Genomic DNA, 21,723 nt, shown 5'->3' with positions numbered 1-21,723 from the left:
CCTTCCTCTCTATGGTCTTGCTTCGCAAGGCCTGCCGGGACGGTGGGAGTTTCCGGTCTTGGCTCTGGCGGGAGTGTTTTGAAGCTTTGGTGCTGGGCGAAAGCATGTCTCAGGAACGCGCTGTTCCGGCGAGCGCGGTTCCCCTGGAAGAAATAAGTAGCTGGCCGGAGGGACTATGCCGCCGGGAATTGCCGTCTGTCCTGCCTCGGCTCCTTATATCCTTTATTGTCATTTGCACCTGGAGAGGCCTGTGGGGCCGGTCTCCAACCTTCTGTCTCATCTAACCCGCTTTCCGGCCTTGTTGGGTCCGTGCGGCTTCAACCTTCTCCTCTCTCTGTTGACAACGAGATGAGTGAGCGAGGAAATGAAGGGCGAGCGAAAGCCGTGGGTGCTGAGGCCAAAGTCACGCTTGGCTTTGGCATTGGGAGGGCTCTCAGGGGTGTTCTTACAATGGTTTTCGGCAGTGGATATAGCGTTTTCTTCCACTCCTCTGGGCCTTCAAGTTGCTCTGTACGTGCAGTTAAGTGTGATTACTTTAGCTTGGTGGAGAGCGGGGGAGACAGGAACTTAGCCTTGAGCTGCAAGGTGAGGAGAGCGAGATACTCCGAGCGCTCATCTCTAAAATGGGTGGTGAAAGTGAATACCTTCCTCCACTATTTTGAGAATCGAATTAAAGGGCGTAGTTCTGCCATGGTGCCAGGTCTGTAAAAGATGTTAAGCAAATTCAAATGTTATTCCCGTCCGGTTTTCAAACCTTGGTTTATTGCTGGTGAGGAGTTGCTTCGTTTACTGATTGGCTTTCATGTGCTGCTTTTGAGGTACTTAATGACTCCGTTGTTCAGGTGCAGACCATTAAGTAGTTGAATCCCTTTTTGGTTGTATCTCTATGGAGGCCTAGCCCTTCATGTTAAAGGTTAACTTTTTTTTTTTTAACAGTTCTGAGCACAGAAAACTGCACTCGAAAACAAGACCTTCACTTGAGAAATTCTGAACACTGCACAAATAATTTTTTACAGATAAAGCCTAATGTAGATATTCCTGTCCCAAATCATTCACCTGGACACTGGCAAAATCCCACTTCAGTGCCAAAACCCTTTCTTAGTTGTTGTGCAGATATGGAATTTCTGTCCTAAAAGATTTTTGATTTCTGCAGCTAATAGCCATCCTCCTCCTCAAAAATTACAATGTACATAATATTACAATGTACATAATACGTAGCAGGCAGGGTGTTAGGCTTGGGGGGAACAAAGAACATGGTTCCTCCCCCCCCCCCCGCCCCAAGCTTATAGGGGATTTCAGTAATTGAAAGTAAAAATTTTTATTCCCGCCCCACCACCCCCTGCCCCCCAAAAAGAAAAACTGAACATTCCCTCCTGGTTTTCATCTCAAACTTAAAATTCAAAAGAACCAAAACCTGTTCTTTTGATGAAATTTTACATTTCATCTCAAAATTCGAAAGAACCAAAATCCCTAGGCTTCTTAAAATGGTTTCACAAGCCAAAACCTTTAATCCTCTCTCTCTCATCTAATCAGCAAATTCTTTCATTTCTGCCCTCAGACTGTATTTTGAATCCATCATCCCCATTTCCTGCCACTGTTCCAAACCCCCATAACCTCTCATCTGGGCTGTAGTTAATAGTTCTCTTGCTTCTCTTCATGTCCTTTTATAATCTACTCTCCAAAAAAACTTCAGGTTGAAAAACATGTCATTTCCTTTTTAAAGCACCCCTTACCACAAGGGCTTCTTAACAAATCAGGAATAAAATCTAAACTTTTACTTTCAAGTCTCCTCATGTTCTAAGCCTTGTCCTCTCCTACTTAGCTCACTACATTCTAACGAGAGATACATGAAGCTCACCTACCTTAGGATCTTCATGTTTTTCATGTCCCATGTAGCTCTTCTCCCAGCCTTTGGTAGGTCTCAGTATTAAGGTTTCAGCTCAAATGTCAGCTGCTTAGGTAAGCCCTTTTCAGAGCCCTCAGTTTTAGGTGGTTTCCTCAAACCCAGTCAGTAATACTTATCACGTTCTCTGTTCAGTTTTCTAAAGAGCACTCAGATGGTTAATAGAAATTATGTTGTCTACTTTGTTTCCTTTTTGCTTTTCCTCACTATACTGTAAAGTTCATAAAGGCAGGAATTTTGTTTTCACTGCACTGTCTCCAGCACTTAGAATAGTTCCTGGTACATAGTAAGCATTCAGTGAAGGGCTAAAAAATTTTGTCATGTTTTAAAACGGCCTGAAGTCTCATTATATAATTTCGTTTTTCAGCTGTTGGTTTTACTGCAGCACTTTTCAACAAATGAAAGAAATTTTCTATAAATCCACAGTCCTGTCACCCAAACATAATTATTTTTATCTTTTGCATTTTACATGTTATTTTTCAGTCTTTTCCAGCATGTCTACGTAATCATAACTTAAGTTTAAATTTTGGAAGAGGCTAAATTTTTTTTTTTTCTAACCTTTTCTAAAATTTATCCGTGAGGCAGATTCTGCCCTGAACTAAATTAGTTCTACTGAACTAAAATGAGTTAATGACCATGCCTCATTTTGTTTGCTGCGGTAAGATATGTAGATGCAAAGTAAGATTTCAGAAGAATGACTTCTTATATTACTGTCATGGGATTATGGTTTTTAAATTTTTCTTATTGACACATGCTTTAATAATACTTATATTATCTTTTAGTAAAAACTTTCTAACAATTATTCTTAATGGTTTGAAAGTGTATAGTTTATAATGTGATTACTGTTGACTTTTACAGTGAACACAGGATAGTTTATTATTTGTAAGCACCTATGTGCAGAAATTTCATTCTGATAAGGTGATAAGATAGATATGGTAATAACATGAAAAGAAGGTAGAAAATGATTGGTGACAGGTGTAGATACAGTACCATAGAAGGGCTAAGGAGAAAGAAATTTGTTCCAGAAACCAGAAACCATGGATTATTATGGACTGTTTATCATCTGTCAGAAATATGTCATAATTACATATAGTTTGAAGAGATAAGTTTATCCTTGAGTGTTTTGAAAATACTTCCTTAAAATATTTTCATTCTATTGTTAGCCTAACAAGCATTACTTTTTGAAAGCAAACTTAAACCAGTAATTTGAGTCTAATTTTAGTCTCTTACTATCATTGCTTAAACTTCAAGAAAGGTCTTTTGAAAATCTATTCTCAGTAGTGAATATCTTACTCAGTTCAGCTCAGTCGCTCAGTCGTGTCCAACTCTTTGTGACCCCATGGACTGTAGCACGCAAGGCCTCCCTGTCCATCAACAACTGCCGGAGTTTACTCAAACTCATGTCCATTGAGTCAGTGATGCTATCTAACCATCTCATCCTCTATTGTCCCCTTCTCCTCCTGCCCTCAATCTTTCCCAGCCTCAGGGTCTTTTCAAATGAGTCAGCTCTTTGCATCAAGTGGCGAAAGTATTGGAGTTTCAGCTTCAATATCAGTCCTTCCAATGAACGTTCAGGACTTATTTCCTTTAGGATGGACTGGTTAGATCTCCTTGCAGTCCAAGGGACTCTCAAGAGTCTTCTCCAACAGCACAGTTCAAAAGCATCAATTCTTTGGCACTCAGCTTTCTTTATAGTCCAACTCTCACATCCATACATGACTACTGGAAAAACCATAGCCTTGACTAGGCAGACGTTTGTTGGCAAAGTAATGTCTCTGCTTTTAAATATGCTGTCTAGGTTGGTCACAACTTTCCTTCCAAGGAGAAAGCGTCTTTTAATTTCATGGCTGCAATCACCTTCTGCAGTAATTCTGGAGCCAAAGAAAATAAAGTCTGTCACTGTTTCCACTGTTTCCCCATCTATTTGCCATGAAGTGATGGGACCAGATGCCATGATCTTAGTTTTCTGAATGTTGAGCTTTAAGCCAACTTTTTCACTCTCCTCTTTCACTTTCATCAAGAGACTCTTTAGTTCTTCTTCACTTTCTGCCGTAAGGGTGGTGTCATCTGCATATCTGAGGTTATTGATATTTCTCCCGTCAGTCTTGATTCCAGCTAGTGTTTCATCCAGCCCAGCGTTTCTCTTGATGTACTCTGCATATAAGTTAAATAAGCAGAGTGACAATATATAGCCTTGACGTACTCCCTTTCCTATTTGGAACCAGTCTGTTGTTCCATGTCCAGTTCTAACTGTTGCTTCCTGACCTGCATACAGGTTTCTCAGGAGGCAGGTCAGGTGGTCTGGTATTCCCATCTCTTTCAGAATTTTCCACAGTTTATTGTGATCCACACAGTCAAAGGCTTTGGCATAGTCAATAAAGCAGAAATAGATGTTTTTCTGGAACTCTTGCTTTTTCAATGATCCAGTGGATGTTGGCAATTTGATCTCTGGTTCCTCTGCCTTTTCTAAAACCAGCTTGAACATCTGAAATTTCACAGTTCACGTATTGTTGAAGCCTGGCTTGGAGAATTTTGAGCATTACTTTACTAGTGTGTGAGATGAGTGCAATTGTGTGGTAGTTTGAGCATTCTTTGGCTTTGCCTTTCTTAGGGTTGGAATGAAAACTGACCTTTTCCAGTCCCGTGGCCACTGCTGAGTTTCCCAAATTTGCTGGCATATTGAATGCAGCACTTTCACAGCATCATCTTTTAGGATTTGAAATAGCTCAACTGAAATTCCATCACCTCCACTAGCTTTGTTCGTCATGATGCTTCCTAAGGTCCACTTGACTTCACATTCCAGAATGTATGGCTTTAGGTGAGTGATCACACCATCATGATTATCTGGGTCATGAAGATCTTTTTGTACAATTTTTCTGTGTATTCTTGCCACCTCTTCTTAATATCTTCTGCTTCTGTTAGGTCCATACCGTTTCTGTCCTTTATCGAGCCCATCTTTGCATGAAATGTTCCCTTGGTATCTCTAATTTTCTTGACAAGATCTCTAGTCTTTCCCATTCTGTTGTTTTCCTCTATTTGCATTGATCGCTGAGGAAGGCTTTCTTATCTCTCCTTGCTATTCTTTGGAACTCTGCATTCAAATGGGAATATCTTTCCTTTTCTCCTTTGCTTTTCACTTCTCTTCTTTTCCCAGCTATTTGTAAGGCCTCCTCAGACAGCCATTTTGCTTTATTGCATTTGTTTTCCATGGGGATGGTCTGGATCCCTGTCTCCTGTACAATGTCATGAACCTCCATCTATAGTTCATCAGGCACTCTGTCTATCAGATCTAGTCCCTTAAATCTATTTCTCACCTCCACTGTATAATCATAAGGGATTTGATTTAGGTCATACCTGAATGGTCTAGTGGTTTTCCCTACTTTCTTCAATTTAAGTCTGAATTTGGCAATAAGGAGTTCATGATCTGAGCCATAGTTAGCTCCTGGTCTTGTTTTTGCTGACTGTATAGAGCTTCTCCATCTTTGGCTGCAAAGAATGTAATCAGTCTGATTTCAGGGTTGGCCATCTGGTGATGTCCATGTGTAGAGTCTTCTCTTGTGCTGTTGGAAGAGGGTGTTTGCTCTGATTCAGTGCATTCTCTAGGCAGAACTCTATTAGCCTTTGCCCTGCTTGATTTTGTACTCCAAGGCCAAATTTGCCTGTTACTCCAGATGTTTCTTGACTTCCTACTTTTGCATTCCGTTCCCCTATAATGAAAAGGACATCTTTTTTAGGTATTAATTCTAGAAGGTCTTGTAGGTCTTCATAGAACCATTCCACTTCAGCTTCTTCAGCATTACTGATCGGGGCATAGACTTGGATTACCGTGATATCGAATATCTTAATACTATAATACTAGTATCTTCCTTAATTTTTTTACTCTATGTATCAGCATTCTGACAGTTGGATCGAGCATATTCGTAAGTAAAATTATCTTAATTGTATGATTGCTTTGATGTCATTAAAGCTTGAGTCCCACATCTCAATACAGTTTCATATTTCCTTTAAATTTATTCTTCCTATTGTAGTGTTACAACTTTTGTAACCTTCAGTTACTTAAAATGACCAATTACCTCAAATTATAGTACTTAAAAAGTTTTGAATTTCAGTCTGCGTAGATACCAAAAGTGTTCTATTTGATAACGTGTGATAAGCACAATGTACATTTTAAATGTTAGTTATTAAGCTGGTTAGGCCTATAAGAAACATAATTTACAGTCTACTAAATAACCTTCAACCTCTTTGTATGTGTAGTGTCAGTTAGAAAATACTTTCTAAGTTACAAAAAGCTGATTGTTTAGGCATGACAAATTTGTTATTTGGAAAAGTTGACTTTATCTTCATCTGTCTTCATTACTCTTACTTGATGTAATTTACTTATTTACTTAGAAGAAGAGGTACAGAATTAAGACTATCCTTTCTAGTTTACCCATATATTTTGAGTTCTTTTCTATTTACATTTCACTTGATTGTGGAATATTTGCTTACAATCTTGAACCTATGTGCTGCATATGGGCATATGGAGTCTATTTTTTTTTAAGTAACAGTTATTTTTTTATCCTGAGGTTAAGAGTTGTGCACTTTCAGTATAGAAAATTTGTTAACATGCAGGAACAGAATAATAAAACAATTATGAATCTGAAATATTTAAGATTTTGGCATAAGACATCCTCATCTTGATTCTGTATATTCCTTCCAGCCTATCTATGTGTTATTCTTTGTTTCAGTTCAGTTCAGTTGCTCAGTCGTGTCCGATTCTTTGCGACCCCGTGAACTGCAGCATGCCAGGCCTCCCTGTCCATCACCAGCTCCCAGAGTCCACCCAAACCCATGTCCATTGAGTCGATGATACCGTCCAGCCATCTTATCCTCTGTCATCCCCTTCTCCTTCTGCCCTCAATCTTTCAGTATCAGGGTCTTTTCCAGTGAGTCAGTTGTTCGCATCAGGTGGCCAAAATACTGGAGTTTCAGCTTCAACATCAGTCCTTCCAATGAACACCCAGGACTGATCTCCTCTAGGATGGACTGGTTGGATCTCCTTGCAGTCCAAGGGACTCTCAAGAGTCTTCTCCAACACCACAGTTCAAAAGCATCAATTCTTTGGCACTTAGCCTTCTTTATAGTCCAACTCCCACATCCACACATGACTACTGGAAAAACCATAGCCTTGACTAGACAGATGTTTGTTGGCAAAGTAATGTCTCTGCTTTTTAATATGCTGTCTAGGTTGATCGTAACTTTCCTTCCAAGGAGTAAGCATCTTTTAATTTCATGGCTTCAGTCACCATCTGCAGTGATTTTGGAGCCCAGAAAAATAAAGTCAGCCACTGTTTCCACTGTTTCCCCATCTATCTGCCATGAAGTGATGGGACCAGATGCCATGATCTTAGTTTTCTGAATGTTGAGCTTTAAGCCAACTTTTTCACTCTCCTCTTTCACTTTCATCAAGAGGCTCTTTAGGTCTTCTTCACTTTCTGCCATAAGGGTGGTGTCATCTGCATATCTGAGGTTATTGATATTCTTTGTATATACATGTTTATAAATATTAAAATTAGAATGTACCATTTGAAACTCTTCATTTTAGCTTAAAGTATTGTGGACATTTTATCGTGGTTTTACATGATCTCTAACAAATATTTTAATGATCGCAGATCCTATTCAGTAGATGTACCTCATCCATTAACTGATCCTCAATTATTGGACATATACATTGTTTTTTTTTTTTAATTTTGCTATTATTTCAGGTTATTTAATTGTTAATAATTTCTCTACATAGATTATGGCATTTTGAAACTGTTGAAAGCTTTTGATTGGTAGTACTTACATATGTTTGCATTGGGAAGCGGTAGTAATCTTTGTTAGCTGATGTGACTTAATATTGTTACAAAATATATTACTATTTTCTTTTATAGAAATTCTGAAAATTATTGTGGAAATGTTTTTGCCTCATATGAACCACCTGACATTGGAACAGACTTTCTTTTCACAAGTGCTGCCAAAGGTGTAGTACTATATCTTAATCAATCTACATGTTATCAAGGTTATTAAAATCTAGCCTCAGTTTTAGGCCATTTATTTTTAATTTCTTAATGTATCACGTGCTTGAAATACAAATAAAACAGTTAAAATTGATTTCATGTGAGAATATAATGGTGTTAGTGTGATTGTTAGGTGAATAAACAACTTATGTTTTTGAGAGTATGGATCTTTTACTAATTGAATTTTTACTATTTGTAGTTAATTTTAAATACTCTTGTAATTTTTAAAGCTATTCATTAAAAATTAGGATGGATGATAAAGTTAGTTAAGTCTCTTTTTGTATCTTCTATGTACAGTTTATTAGTTACTGTTAAATTTCATTGTCTGGAAAAATGAAGCCAAAATTTATCAAAGCAGCCTTAGAATAAAAATGGCCTGAATATTGGTAAAATCAAGTAAATTAAGAAAAAGCATCAAATTCACCACTTTATTGCTACCTTTTAGATATATGTGGTATACCTTTTATCTGAAAAGCAGAGTCATTACTTTTTTTTTATTATGAGAACTAAAGGTACTTTGCTGACAAAGTGAAACAGTGTTTTGGTGATAATTTATCTCTTATTAGAATGGACTTCTAAGTTTAGCTTTGAAGCAAATAGTTATCAAAACTCCTTTTACTCATTCACTCCGTTCTCTAAAAAGATTCTTAAAATTTGTTCTTGATACCAAAAAAAGATCCAGCTCATATGAAAATGAGATGTTGAGTGTTAACAGGCCTAAGGGAAACAATACCCTCTTTAATTACAGTGTGTTGTCAACTGTGATTGTTCTTGCAGTGTAGTGTTTAGGCCACTTAACTTGTTGAAATCTTAACTTGGCTAACTTTTCAGACAAAAACACTTAGTTCTGAGGTCATGTACTGTGTCTCTAATCTAGGAATGGTGTTTTGAGTTGGTCAGAAACGGAAACTGGTTAGAAAACAAGTGAGTAGGTAATTCAGCACAGATTCATTACCACTACCAGAAAATATCCTTTTAATGTTCACATGGATGTTGATTGGTTAAGAGCATCATCTTTTATTTACTTAAGTGTAAGAGTAGCACTTTTGTTACAACACCAAAAAGTGAACTTTGAGTGATTTCTTTATGGATGTTATTACAGAAATGGAAGACATCAATTTTTGTTGATGACTTTGTATTTTTCAAAGAGATCCTATTGTGGAAATACTATACAAAAAATACTACATATATATATGTACACACACACACATTATTAGCTTTATTAGGTACAGTTGTTATACTGGACAATATCCTGTGGCTATTAATAATGCAAAATCAAGTCAATTTTTTTCTTGAATGGTGTGTCTTTCCTTTTCTAGTGACTTCTATTACTGCTGTTTATGACCTGCTTTGTTTTCACAGACTGTGAGATTATTTGATGACATGATGTATGAGTTAACCAGTCAAGCCAGAGAACTGTCAAGCCAAAATTTAGAAATCCAAAGCACTCTAAGAAATACTTTACAAGTATGTCAAGTATATTAGGATGGGGGGTGGGGCAGAACTGCAAGAGTGTGAGAATTTTTATACTAATATTAACTGTATACTCTTAATATAATGGCCCAATGCTAGAATTAAATTTATAGAATTAAAGATATAAAGATATTGCAAAAGGCATAAATGAATTTTTATACAATTTTGTGCTTAATGAACATCTAAACTTGTATAAGTTTAGACAAGTAATAAACTAGTGTAAGGCAAATATAATCAAGATATCATACCCTATCTATAATTCTAAGGCATATGTGTAGAACACCTGCCATATACTTTGATGTGTGGTTTAGTATGCCAACTTCTTTTTTTTAACCAAATGGCTAGCCAGTTTTAATATTTGTAATTCTGATAGACTAAAGTTATGTGTAAGGAGGAACAGAGAGTCCGTTTTGTTCATTGCTATATGCCTAGTACACCATTTAGATGCAGAGAAAATATGTTCTGAGTGAGATTTCTTTCCTTATTTCCAGACAATGGTACAGCTATTAGGAGCTCTTACTGGATGTGTTCAGCATGTCTGTGCCACTCAGGAATCTGTCATTCTAGAAAATATTCATAGTCTTCCCTCTTCAGTCCTACATGTAATCAAAAGTACATTTGTACATTGTAAGGTGAGTAGTGGGTCTAAGTACACTTTAAATGGCCTAGAATCCATGAGCAAAGGGCCTGAGTTTGTAGTGTTTATAATGTTTGTTCATAAGCTTACATTTAACCTGTATTGTTGCAATGGATTTTTCCACAGAGCAAACAGCATGTATGTAAATATTTGTTTCAAAATAAGTAGTTATAGAGAAATCTTACAAAGGGGGCTCTTGCAGTTTCATTGTTGTTGTCTTATTCTATTTCCTCTTGGTAAGGAAAGAAGTGATATGGATTCATGTAGAGTCACAGGGATCCTGAAATAGTTCTGTCATGGCATTGGTGACTCAGATGAATTCCTTAACAATTATGTGCCTATAAAAGGACCTTGACCTCTATTTAGTCCCGTGGCAGCTTTAAAGCAGAAAAGCTGGCCTAGGATTTGTGGGTCACAGGCAGTTTTGATAATGCTGTTTGTTGGGTGAATGCACATCTCTAGTTACCTAATCCTTCTCTTTGGTAGGGTACTAAAATGTCATGCCATGGACCTAATGTTATTAATCTCTTTTTTCTATATTTGTAAGATCTTAGAAGTCAGAGACTGTATTTTATACATGCCTGCATCTCTCAAAGTACACTAAATATGATGAAAGTTCACTAAGCATTTCTTTAATGGATGAATATGTCATTCAGTAAAAATATTAAATTTATAAGCTCTGATAGAATGAGTTAAAATAAATTTGGCTCTTGAGCGTTCTCTGATTTGCTTTTTTCCTCTCGTTGTTATTTCTTTGTGATCAGAATAGTGAATCTGTCTATTCTGGGCGTCTACACCTAGTCGCAGACCTTCTGCAGGCTCTTTTTAAGGAAGCCTATTCTCTTCAGAAGCAACTCATGGAACTTCTGGATATGGTGTGCATGAACCCTTTAATAGATGACCATGATGATATTTTGAATATGGTAGTAGGTGAGTGAAGAAAACTTACTACTTAGTATGTGATGTATATTGACTATAAAACATGCATCAACTAAATTATTGAACCCAACATCATTTCTAAAGATTCATGATATTAAATGTATAAAAAAATTTAAATCCTACCCAATAAACTTTAATCTTTTCAATTTTTAGGTTTTGTAAAGTTGATATTTGATGCATTAACATAGATTTATATATTTAGTCTAGTGATTTTCCCTACTTTCTTCAATTTAAGTCTGAATTTGGCAATAAGGAGTTCATGATCTGAGCCACAGTCAGCTCCTAGTCTTGTTTTTGCTGACTGTATAGAGCTTCTCCACCTTTGGCTGCAAAGAATATAATCAATCTGATTTTGGTATTGACCATCTGGTGATGTTCGCTGCTTTATTGACTACGCCAAGCCTTTGACTGTGTGGATCACAACAAACTGGAAAATTCTTCAAGAGATGGGAATACCAGACCACCTTACCTGCCTCCTGAGAAATCTCTATGCAGGTCAGGAAGCAACAGTTTGAACTGGACATGGAACAACAGACTGGTTCCAATGTATGTTAAGGCTGTATATTGTCACTCTGTTTATTTAACTTATATGCAGAGTACATCATGAGAAACGCTGGGCTGGAAGAAGCACAAGCTGGAATCAAGATTGCCGGGAGAAATATCAATAACCTCAGATATGCAGATAACACCACCCTTATGGCAGGAAGTGAAGGAAGAACTAAAGAGCCTCTTGATGAAAGTGAAAGAGGAGAGTGAAAAGGTTGGCTTAAAGCTCAACGTTCAGAAAACTAAGATCATGGCATCTGGTCCCATCACTTCATGGCAAATAGATGGGGAAACAGTGGAAACAGTGACAGACTTTGTTTTCTTGGGCTCCAGAATCACTGCAGAAGGTGATTGCAGCCATGAAATTAAAAGACACTTACTCCTTGGAAGGAAAGTTATGACCAACCTAGACAGCATGTTAAAAAGCAGAGACGTTACTTTCCCAACAAAGGTCCAACTAGTGAAAGCTATGGTTTCTCCAGTAGTCATGTATGGATGTGAGAGTAGGACCAGAGAGAAAGCTGAGCGCTGAAGAATTGATGCTTTTGAACTGTGGTGTTGGAGAAGACTCTTGAGAGTCCCTTGGACTGCAAGGAGATCCAACCAGTCTGTCTTAAAGGAGATCAGTCCTGAATATTCATTGGAAGGACTGATGCTGAAGCTGAAACTCCAATACGTTGGCCACCTGATGAGAACAACTGACTCACTGGAAAAGACCCTGATGCTGGGAAAGATTGAAGGCGGGTGGAGAAGGGGACGACAGAGGATGAGATGGATGGCATCACTGGCTCAATGGACATGAGTTTGAGTAAGCTCCAGGAGTTGGTGATGGACAGGGAGGCCTGGTGTGCTGCAGTCTGTGGGGTCGCAAAGAGTCGGACACAACTGAGTGACTGAACTGAAATGATATGTTTAGTCACTGTTCAAAGTAGTTTGTTTCTCCACAATGATGAGCAAAGAAAGCTGTGCAACCTTGTACCTTCTAAAGCAGTAGCTTTCAGAGTTTTTAAGCCATAAATTCATAGTAAGAAATGAAGTTTTCATTCCTTCCTGAAACACATATAGTTACATATATGTGTATGTTTGTGGATATGTATGTATATGCTACGTTTGTTTGTTGTACATGAAATAATGTACTCTATTATAATCTATTTCATTTTTTTAAAAGTGCTGATTGTTCCTTCATTAATTTCATCACTTGCCAAATGCATCATGATGCAGAGTTTAGGAAGCAATACTCCATAAGGGCAAAGGTTGCATTCATAACTTCAGTATAGGGAAAGTAAGTTGGTTTTGTACAGTATTATAAGGTACCTTTTGCTCTGTAAAAACCACCCCAAAATCTATTATATTGAAGCAACTACTAGGGAATTCCTTGGGGGTCCAGTGGTTAGGACTTGGGGCTCTCACTGCCGGGGCCTGTGTTCAGTCCCTGGTGAGGGACTGAAAAGCCTGTCACCTGAGTGGCACAGCCCAAAAAAATGAAGAGAAAAATAGAGCAATTACTGTTTCATTTATTCACAGTTCTGAGTTAGTATTTTTAGGCTGGGCTGAGGTGGGACAAGATTTCCCTGCTTCACAGGGTGTAACTGGCTCACCTGGGTGTTTGTGGCCGTTCACCTTACTCACGACTGGTTGTGAGCAGAGGGAGGAATAATGTGCTGAGTCAGCCATGTGTACCCCATCATCCAGCAAGTTAGCCTGGGATCAGCTACCTGCTGAGAGCCTCACAGGTTGTCAGAGCATCAAGAGAGGGCAGGCCCCAGTAGTCAGGCACTTTTAAGTCTTTGCTTGCCTTATGTTTATTTTTGTCCTGTTGACCAAAGTAAGTTATATGGCCATGCCTGGGGTCTGTAGAAGGGAACTGCCCAAGCTCATGGACACAGAAAGGGGATTTATTGTGCTTATTTTTATAAATTATCTACTGCAGACAGAGTAGAAACCTTAATAAGTACTGTGCAAATTTGTTTTGATTCTTCTTTGTTAGGTTTTCTTTCCTTAGCAGTATATCATTTTTTATTAGAATATTTGCAGAATATTTCAGTTATAATAGGGCACAAATTTTATTCCACTGAACATTTTCAGTTTTATTTAGGTCATAGAGTAGCTATAAGCATCAAACTTAATTTTCCATATTTTATAAAAACTCTAAATCAAAAGTGTGACACTTTCACTAATTATTTTGACGTAATTTTTTTAAACTAAGTATTACTTATTTTAACAAATGTTAAGATCATTCATTAGATATTTTTAAACTCACTCCATATAATATTTCAATGTCCTAAGAGTTCTGTTCTCTTTCTTTGTAGTTATTCATTCGTTGTTGGATATCTGCTCTGTTATTTCCAGTATGGACCATGCATTTCATGCCAATACTTGGAAATTTATAATTAAGTAAGTTTTTGTTTTGTTTTTACTTTTTGTAATATATTTTCTTTATCCAAAGTCTTAATTATTTGTAAGTCTTCTTAGATTGCATTTAAAACATTTTGTATGGGTTTGTGTGTTATTTACTGACACTACTCTCTGACAATCCAGATATTGTACATGTAGCTCCCAAACTAAATCTTACTTCTTTATCCTGCCATCTCTAAAATTAAAAAAAAGTTCTACTCAGTTAGCTATTACATCTGAAATAATAGGGCATGAGTCTTAACCACTTGCCTACTGCTACTATTGTTTAACTATCAACTATCCTTTTTCCAGGCTTAGGTAAGTTAATAATTATAACTAGAGCTGAATACAATCCCCTCATTATATGCTTTTGGTTGTTTTAAGTTTAATTCCATTTATAATTTTAACTAGAACATTGTGTGAAGTTACTAGGGAGAGTGTCCATGGCATTCATCAGATTCTTGGGGGTGGGAGGAAGTATAGTTAAGATGTAAAAATGGTTAAGACCCACTACTTTATACGTATGCATAAAACATTAAAGATCAGTGTAATACTTTCAGATCTTGGGTGCTTTTCTTGCACCACCAGTCATTACATTGCCAACAAGTAATAAATAGTGCAGTGGTTAAAAGTGTCAACTCACAGCCATGCTGCGTATGCTTGAATCCTGTCTGAAATCACTTATCCTCCGGAAGTCCTAGGCAAGTTAGTTAACTTCTCTGAGCCTTAGTTTGCTCATCTGAAAATGGAACTTATGACAAAAGTACCTTCTTTATGGGGGTATAGTGAGAATTAATTGAGCTTATCAGTGTGAAATGCTTGGAACTCTGCAAGGCACATAGTGAGTGCTCACTCAGTTAGTCATACTACCATCACCATCAGGGCTTCCCAGGTGGTACAGTAGTAAAGAATCCGCCTGCTAATGCAGGAGACACAAGTTCGATCCCTGGTCCAGGAAGATCCCCTGGAGAAGGAAATGGCAACCCACCCAAGTATTCTTGCCTGGAAAATCCCATGGATAGAGGAGGCTGTTGGGCTACAGTCCATAGAGTCGCAAAGAGTCAGACATGATTGAGCAACTGAGCACACACACCATCACCATCAAATATCGTCTACCCTTGCCCACTTCTGATTCATTTTCTATTCTGCATTCAGACTGATCTGCTTCTAAAAATGTCAATCAAATCATGTTACTCTACTGCTTAAAATCCATCCGAGTTAGAGTAGATGTCTCTATTGTAGCACCTTGAACTTCTCCACCTTGGCATTTGTCACAGCTGCAAATCAATCAATTATTCTTACATTATTTAATCTTCTCTCTTGTGCTGGCCCAGAAATTCCATACAGACAGGGCAAAGATTGTGTCTTTTCATTCACTCCTCTATCTCCAGGCCCTCACAGACTCCAGTGTATAGTAAGAGTTTGATTAATATTTTATAAGGAGAAATTAAAAATTAGCAACTTAAACTAATATGACAACTTCAGAGGTAAAGTCAGCACGTCTTAATATGCCATGTCTATTATAAATGATGCGTTTTGATTTTTTATATGTTCTTTCAAATCATATTTTTATGGTCCTAAGTTACTTGATGTGTTACTTGTGGTGATTATATTTTCTTTTTATTCATTTAGGCAGAGCCTTAAGCACCAGTCGGTTATAAAGAGTCAGCTGAAACACAAAGATATAATTACTAGCTTGTGTGAAGACATTCTTTTCTCCTTCCATTCTTGTTTACAGTTAGCTGAGCAGATGATACAGTCAGATGCACAGGTAAAAATATGGGTTGACAGCACTGTGAACAGTAGATCTTTTTCCTTTGACAGTTATTACTAAATCTTATTTGAATCTATGGATCAGTTTACCAAAATGGGTTTTAATTTGTTTTGTTTTTGTTTTCAACCTGTGAGATTATTTGTAGCCCAATATTATTTTTCACCCAGAACATTAACATTAGACTCCTGTCACTCCTCTACTTTCATTCCCTCTGCAGTTAGTCTGTCCCTGCCTTTTTAAATACTCACTGGTTGGTCAAGGCATTCTCCTCAGAATCCTTTCAGTCTTTTCTACTCTTACACAGAAGTCTAATTCCTTAGTGCTATTTTTATTTAAGGTTGTCTTGATATAGCCACAGTGAACCTTTTCATTACCAATCCATTGCAACTTGTAGAGAAGCCGTATACAGATATGTGTATGTGTATGTATCTGTCAGTCTTCTAAACTTGGTTTATACTTATATATATTTATATTGATTTCAAAAAATTATAGTGTTGAATTGGCATCAGTTTTATAAAACAGATTGTATTCTAAAAATTTATAATATGCTTATTGGGAATTACAGTTTATTTTCCTATAACTATTATACATAGTCTGTTCTCAAACTAGCTCTTTAAAGTTTAACTCACAATTGTCCTAAATTATAGGACTATCAGTACTCATGACTTAACAGTTACAAGTAATAATTTCAATGAGTTGTTATTGTTAAGTTGCTAAGTCATGTCCAGCGCTTTGTGGCACCATGGACTGCAGCACGCCAGGTTTTCCTGTCCTTCACTGTCTCCTGGAGTTTGCTCAACTTAATGTCCATTGAGTCGGTGATGCTATCTAACCATCTCATCCTCTGTCATCCTCTTTTCCTCCTGCCCTCAATCTTTCCCAGTATCAGGGTCTTTTCCTATGAAATGACTCTTCGCATCATATGGCCAAAGTATCGGAGCTTCAGCATCAGTCCTTCCAGTGAATATTTAGGGTTGACTTCCTTTATGGTTGACTAATTTCATCTCCTTGCTGTCCAAGGGACTCTCAAGAGTTTTCTCCAACACCACAGTTTAAAAGCATCACTTCTTCAGCCTTCAGGCTTCTTTATGGTCCAACTCTCACATCCATACATAACTACAGGAGAAACCATAGTTTTGACTATATGGACCTTTGTCAGCAAAGTGATGTCTCTTTTTTGATACACTGTCTAGGTTTGTCATAGCTTTCCTTCCAGGGAGCAAGCATCTTTTAATTTCATAGCTGCAGTCACCGTCCACAGTGATTTAGGAACACAGTAAAATAAAATCTGTCCCTGTTTCCCTGTTTGCCATGAAGTGATGGGGCTAGCCAGGCTTCAGCAACACATGAACTGTGAACTTCGAGATGTTCAAGCTGGTTTTAGGAAAGGCAGAGGAACCAGAGATCAAATTGCCGACATCGCTGGATCATCGAAAAAGCAAGAGAGTTCCAGAAAAACATCTATTTCTGCTTTATTGACTATGCCAAAGCCTTTGACTGTGTGGATCACAATAAACTGGAAAATTCTGAAAGAGATGGGAATACCAGACCACCTGACCTGCCTCTTGAAAAATCTGTATGCAGGTCAGGTGGCAACAGTTAGAACTAGAAATGGAACAACAGATTGATTCCAAATAGGAAAATGAGTGTGTCAAGGCTGTATATTGTCACCCTGCTTATTTAACTTATATGCAGAGTACATCCGGAGAAGGCAATGGCACCCCACTCCAGTACTCTTGCCTGGAAAGTCCCATGGACAGAGGAGCCTGGTAGGCTGTAGTCCATGGGGTCGCTAAGAGTCAAACATGACTGAGCGACTTCACTTTCACTTTTCCTGTTCATGCACTGGAGAAGGAAATGGCAACCCACTCCAGTATTCTTGCCTGGAGAATCCCAGGGACGGCAGAGCCTGGTGGGCTGCCATCTATGGGGTCGCACAGAGTCGGACACAACTGAAGCGACTTAGCAGCAGCAGCAGCAGCAGCAGACTACATCATGAGAAATGCTGGGCTGGAAGAAGGGCAAGCTGAGATCAGGATTGCCGGGAGAGATACCAGTAACCTCAGATATGCAGATGACACCACCCTTATGGCAGAGGGTGAAGAACTAAAGAGCCTCTTGATGAAAGTGAAAGAGGAGAGTGAAAAAGTTGGCTTAAAACTCAACATTTAGAAAACTAAGGTCATGTCATCTGGTCCCATCACTTATGGCAAATAGATGGGGAAATAGTGACAGGCTTTATTTTCTTGGGTTCCCAAATCACTGCAGATGGTGTCTGCAGCCATGAAATTAAAAGACACTTGCTCCTTGGAAGGAAAGTTGTGACCAACCTAGACAGCATATTAAAAAGCAGAGACAGGCTGTGGTTTTTCCAGTAGTCATGTATGGATGTGAGTTGGACTATAAAGAAAGTTGAGTGCCAAAGAATTGATGCTTTTGAACTGTGGTGTTGGAGAAGACTCTTGAGAGTCCCTTGGACTGCAAGGACATCTAACCAGTCCATCCTAAAGGAGATCAGTCCTGGGTGTTCATTGGAAGGGCTGATGTTGGAACTGAAACTCCGATACTTTGGCCACCTGATGCGAAGAGTTGACTCATTGGAAAAGACCCTGATGCTAGGAGAGACTGAGGGCAGGAGGAGAAGGGGACAATGGAGGATGAGATGGTTGGATGGCATCACCGACTCAATGGACATGAGTTTGGGTAAACTCGGAGTTGTTCATGGACAGGGAGGCCTGGCGTGCTGCGGTTCATGGGGTTGCAAAGAGTTGGACACGATTGAGCAACTGAACTGAACTGATGGGACTAGATGCCATGATCTTAGTTTTTTGAATGTTGAGTTTTAAGCCTGCTTTTTCACTTTCCTCTTTCACCTTCATCAAGAGACTGTTTAGTTCCTCTTTGCCTTCTGCCATTAGAGTGCTATGAGGTTGATATCTCTCCTGGCAATCTTGACTCCAACTTGTGATTCATCCAGCCTGGCATTTCACACATGGTGTATTATGCATAGAAATTAAATAATTTCAATGGTAAATGAGTCAAATATTTTTCCATAGTATAACAATAACATCTCTTCCTGTCATAGACCTGTGAATGGATACCGGAAATTCCTTTGTCCTTTGTTCTTCTTTGCCCAGCAACTGTGGGAGTGGACGTGTGAGGATTCATTCAGTTCCTAAACATGAGGGCAGGGATGATCTGGAAAGAGAGACCTAGAGGACGATGGGAAGTTTGAAAAGGGCTTCTGAAATTGATAAGAGGGAGTGAGGAGTAGCTTTAGGAAGGGGCAAACCCTTTCCTTCTTGCTTCGCTTCTTTTTATCTCCTCCCCTTCCATCCCTTTTTTCCTTTTCTGTCCCCACTTCCTTCATTTACCCTTTCTGATTCCCCTCACCTTGCTAAAAGGAGAAGATATTTGCTTAACTATCCTGTGTCAGTGGCAGGAAGGATGCTCCTTTCTCCACCTTTATCCTGTATACTTATATCCTCCACCCCAGCCTCCTCTTTTCCCAATTTCTATCTTGCTTATCTTGACACCGCAGATCCCCCAGTTAGTACTTATTCAGAGAGTAAGATTAGACAGATTCCTTGGAGAGGAGTGAGATAGAGAAAGCCGAAGCCATAGTCAGTCTATAGTGGAAGAGGAAAGAGAAGTCCTGAGGGTACCTGATCAGGGCAGCTGTTTGTACATAAGTTATATAAGTTCAGTGCATATAAACTCCTTGTATATGAAAATCAGAGAATTGTAAACTTTCCTAACTGTCCAAGTAGATTTTCATGTTTTTCCTTACTTGTTTTTCTTTATTTGGGATTCATAAGTGTAACTAGCACTACTTACTGCTGTCCATTGCCTAAAATGGAGCTTTGAAAAAGTTGCTGTAGTTTCTCTTTTCTTAGGTCTAAATTTTAATTAGCAGTGCCCTCTGCTGTTTACTGTTGATATTTATTGAGGAATCAAACTGTTTCATTAAACTCTTCCAAGCAGTTTTTTCACCTTGTTTTTAAAAACATCAAAAGGAAACCACTAGATTTCATAAGTAATATGCTGTTTATGGAAGCATATAGATGTATGAGTCCCTGAATTATGTAGTTGAGGCTGCTATATAATAAATGATTACAAATGACTGCAAATCAGGTGGCAGATTTATTCACTCACAGTTCTAGAGGATAGATCTCTGAAACATATCAGCAGGACCTTGTTCACTTGCAGACTCTGTGGGAGAGTCTGCTGCATCCTCTCTCTTAGTTTTTGGTGTCACTAGCATTCCTGGATTTGCGGCTGTACAGCTTCAGTCTCTGCTGCCATCATCACAAGGTATTCTCTCCTTGTCTCTTCACATTATCTTCATAATAAGGATGCCAGTCATGTTAGATTAAATGTACATCCTACTCCAGTATGACCTCAGTTCAGTTCAGTTCAGTCACTCAGTCGTGTCCGACTCTTTGCAACCCCATGAATCGCAGCATGCCAGGCCTCCCTGTCCATCACCAACTCCCGGAGTTTACCCAAACCCGTGTCCATCGAGTCGGTGATGCCATCCAGCCATCTCATCCTCTGTCGTCCCTTCCTCCTGCCCCCAATCCTTCCCAGCATCAGGGTCTTTTCCAGTGAGTCAGCTCTTCGCATGAGGTGGCCAAAGTATTGGAGTTTCAGCTTCAACATCAGTCTTTCCAATGAACAACCAGGACTAATCTCCTTTAGGATGGACTGGTTGGATCTCCTTGCAGTCCAAGGGACTCTCAAGAGTCTTCTCCAACACCACAGTTCAAAAGCATCAGTTCTTCGGCTCTCAGCCTTCTTCACAGTCCAACTCTCACATCCATATATGACTACTGGAAAAACCATAGCCTTGACTAGACGGACCTTTGTTGGCAAAGTAATGTCTCTGCTTTTTAATATGCTGTCTAGGTTTGTCATAACTTTCCTTCCAAGGAGTAAGCGTCTTTTAATTTCATGGCTGCAATCACCATCTGCAGTGATTTGGGAGCCCCAAAAAATAAAGTCTGCCACTGTTTCCACTGTTTCCCCATCTATTTGCCATGAAGTGATGGGACCGGATGCCATGATCCTAGTTTTCTGAATGTTGAGTTTTAAGCCAACTTTTTCACTCTCTGCTTTCACCTTCATCAAGAGGCTTTTTAGTTCCTCTTCACTTTCTGCCATAGGAGTGGTGTCATCTGCATATCTGAGGTTATTGATATCTCTCCCAGAAATCTTGATTGCAGCTTGTGCTTCTTCCAGCCCAGCGTTTTTCATGATGTACTCTGCATGTAAGTTAAATAAGCAGGGTGACAATGTACAGCCTTGACGTACTCCTTTCCCTATTTGGAACCAGTCTGTTGTCCCATATCCAGTTCTAATTGTTGCTTCCTGACCTGCATACAGGTTTCTCAAGAGACAGGTTAGGTGGTCTGGTATTCCCATCTCTTTCAGAATTTTCCACAGTTTATTGTGATCCACCGTCAAAGGCTTTGGCATAGTCAATAAAGCAGAAATAGATGTTTTTCTGGAACTCTCTTGCTTTTTTGATGATCCAGCAGATGTTGGCAATTTGATCTCTGGTTCCTCTGCCTTTTCTAAAAGCAGCTTGAACACATAGCACACATTTAAAAATAATAATAGGATTATACAAATTGTTTTGCAGCTTGATTTTTTTACTGAATCTATCTTGAGGCTTTCTGTATCCCTGAGGTATATCTACTCAATTCCTTTTAATTGCTCTATGCCACTACAGTTTATGAATATACCTTGGATTTATTTAACCATTTTCTAGTTAGTGGGGAATGGTTCGTTTCAATTTTCACAACATAAGAAAAGTTACGTTGCATACCTATGCTGGTATTTCAATAGCATATACTTCCAAGAGTGGAATTGCTGCTAGGTCAACAAGTCTTAATGCTCAAGCTTTTAATATTAATAATAGAAATGCAAAGAAGGTGTTATGTTACGCTCCCATAAATGTTAAGGTGCTTATTACTACACTTCCATATCAACACTGGAATATTATCAGTGTTTTAAA

The 21,723-nt window shown here is 38.6% G+C and overlaps 1 protein-coding gene across 7 annotated transcripts in view; it reads left to right on the top strand.

Moving 5' to 3' along the window:
• Positions 1-60: 60 nt before the first annotated feature.
• The window catches only part of FIRRM (FIGNL1 interacting regulator of recombination and mitosis), a 50,809-nt gene continuing 29,146 nt past the window's right edge, over positions 61-21,723 (top strand). For 4 of the 7 annotated variants that reach the window (XM_081489547.1, XM_081489549.1, XM_081489544.1 and 1 more), the window contains exons 1-8: positions 61-215; positions 5,784-5,823; positions 7,816-7,904; positions 9,304-9,408; positions 9,906-10,046; positions 10,816-10,981; positions 13,846-13,930; positions 15,563-15,701. In XM_081489547.1, the coding sequence (XP_081345673.1) occupies positions 105-215; positions 5,784-5,823; positions 7,816-7,904; positions 9,304-9,408; positions 9,906-10,046; positions 10,816-10,981; positions 13,846-13,930; positions 15,563-15,701 (876 nt within the window). In that variant the 5' untranslated portion in view covers positions 61-104. Of the gene's footprint in view, positions 251-5,783; positions 5,824-7,815; positions 7,907-9,303; positions 9,409-9,905; positions 10,047-10,815; positions 10,982-13,845; positions 13,931-15,562; positions 15,702-21,723 lie in introns of all 7 variants that reach the window. The other 3 variants (XM_081489550.1, XM_081489546.1, XM_081489548.1) reach the window with 1 other exon arrangement.

This window comes from Giraffa tippelskirchi, chromosome 5 (assembly GCF_054371585.1).
Source record: "Giraffa tippelskirchi isolate mGirTip1 chromosome 5, T2T-mGirTip1v1.2.pri, whole genome shotgun sequence".
Classification (NCBI taxonomy): Eukaryota; Metazoa; Chordata; class Mammalia; order Artiodactyla; family Giraffidae; genus Giraffa; species Giraffa tippelskirchi.
The sequence above is the reverse complement of the archived record's forward strand: the minus strand, read 5'-3'. Positions and strand labels throughout refer to the sequence as shown.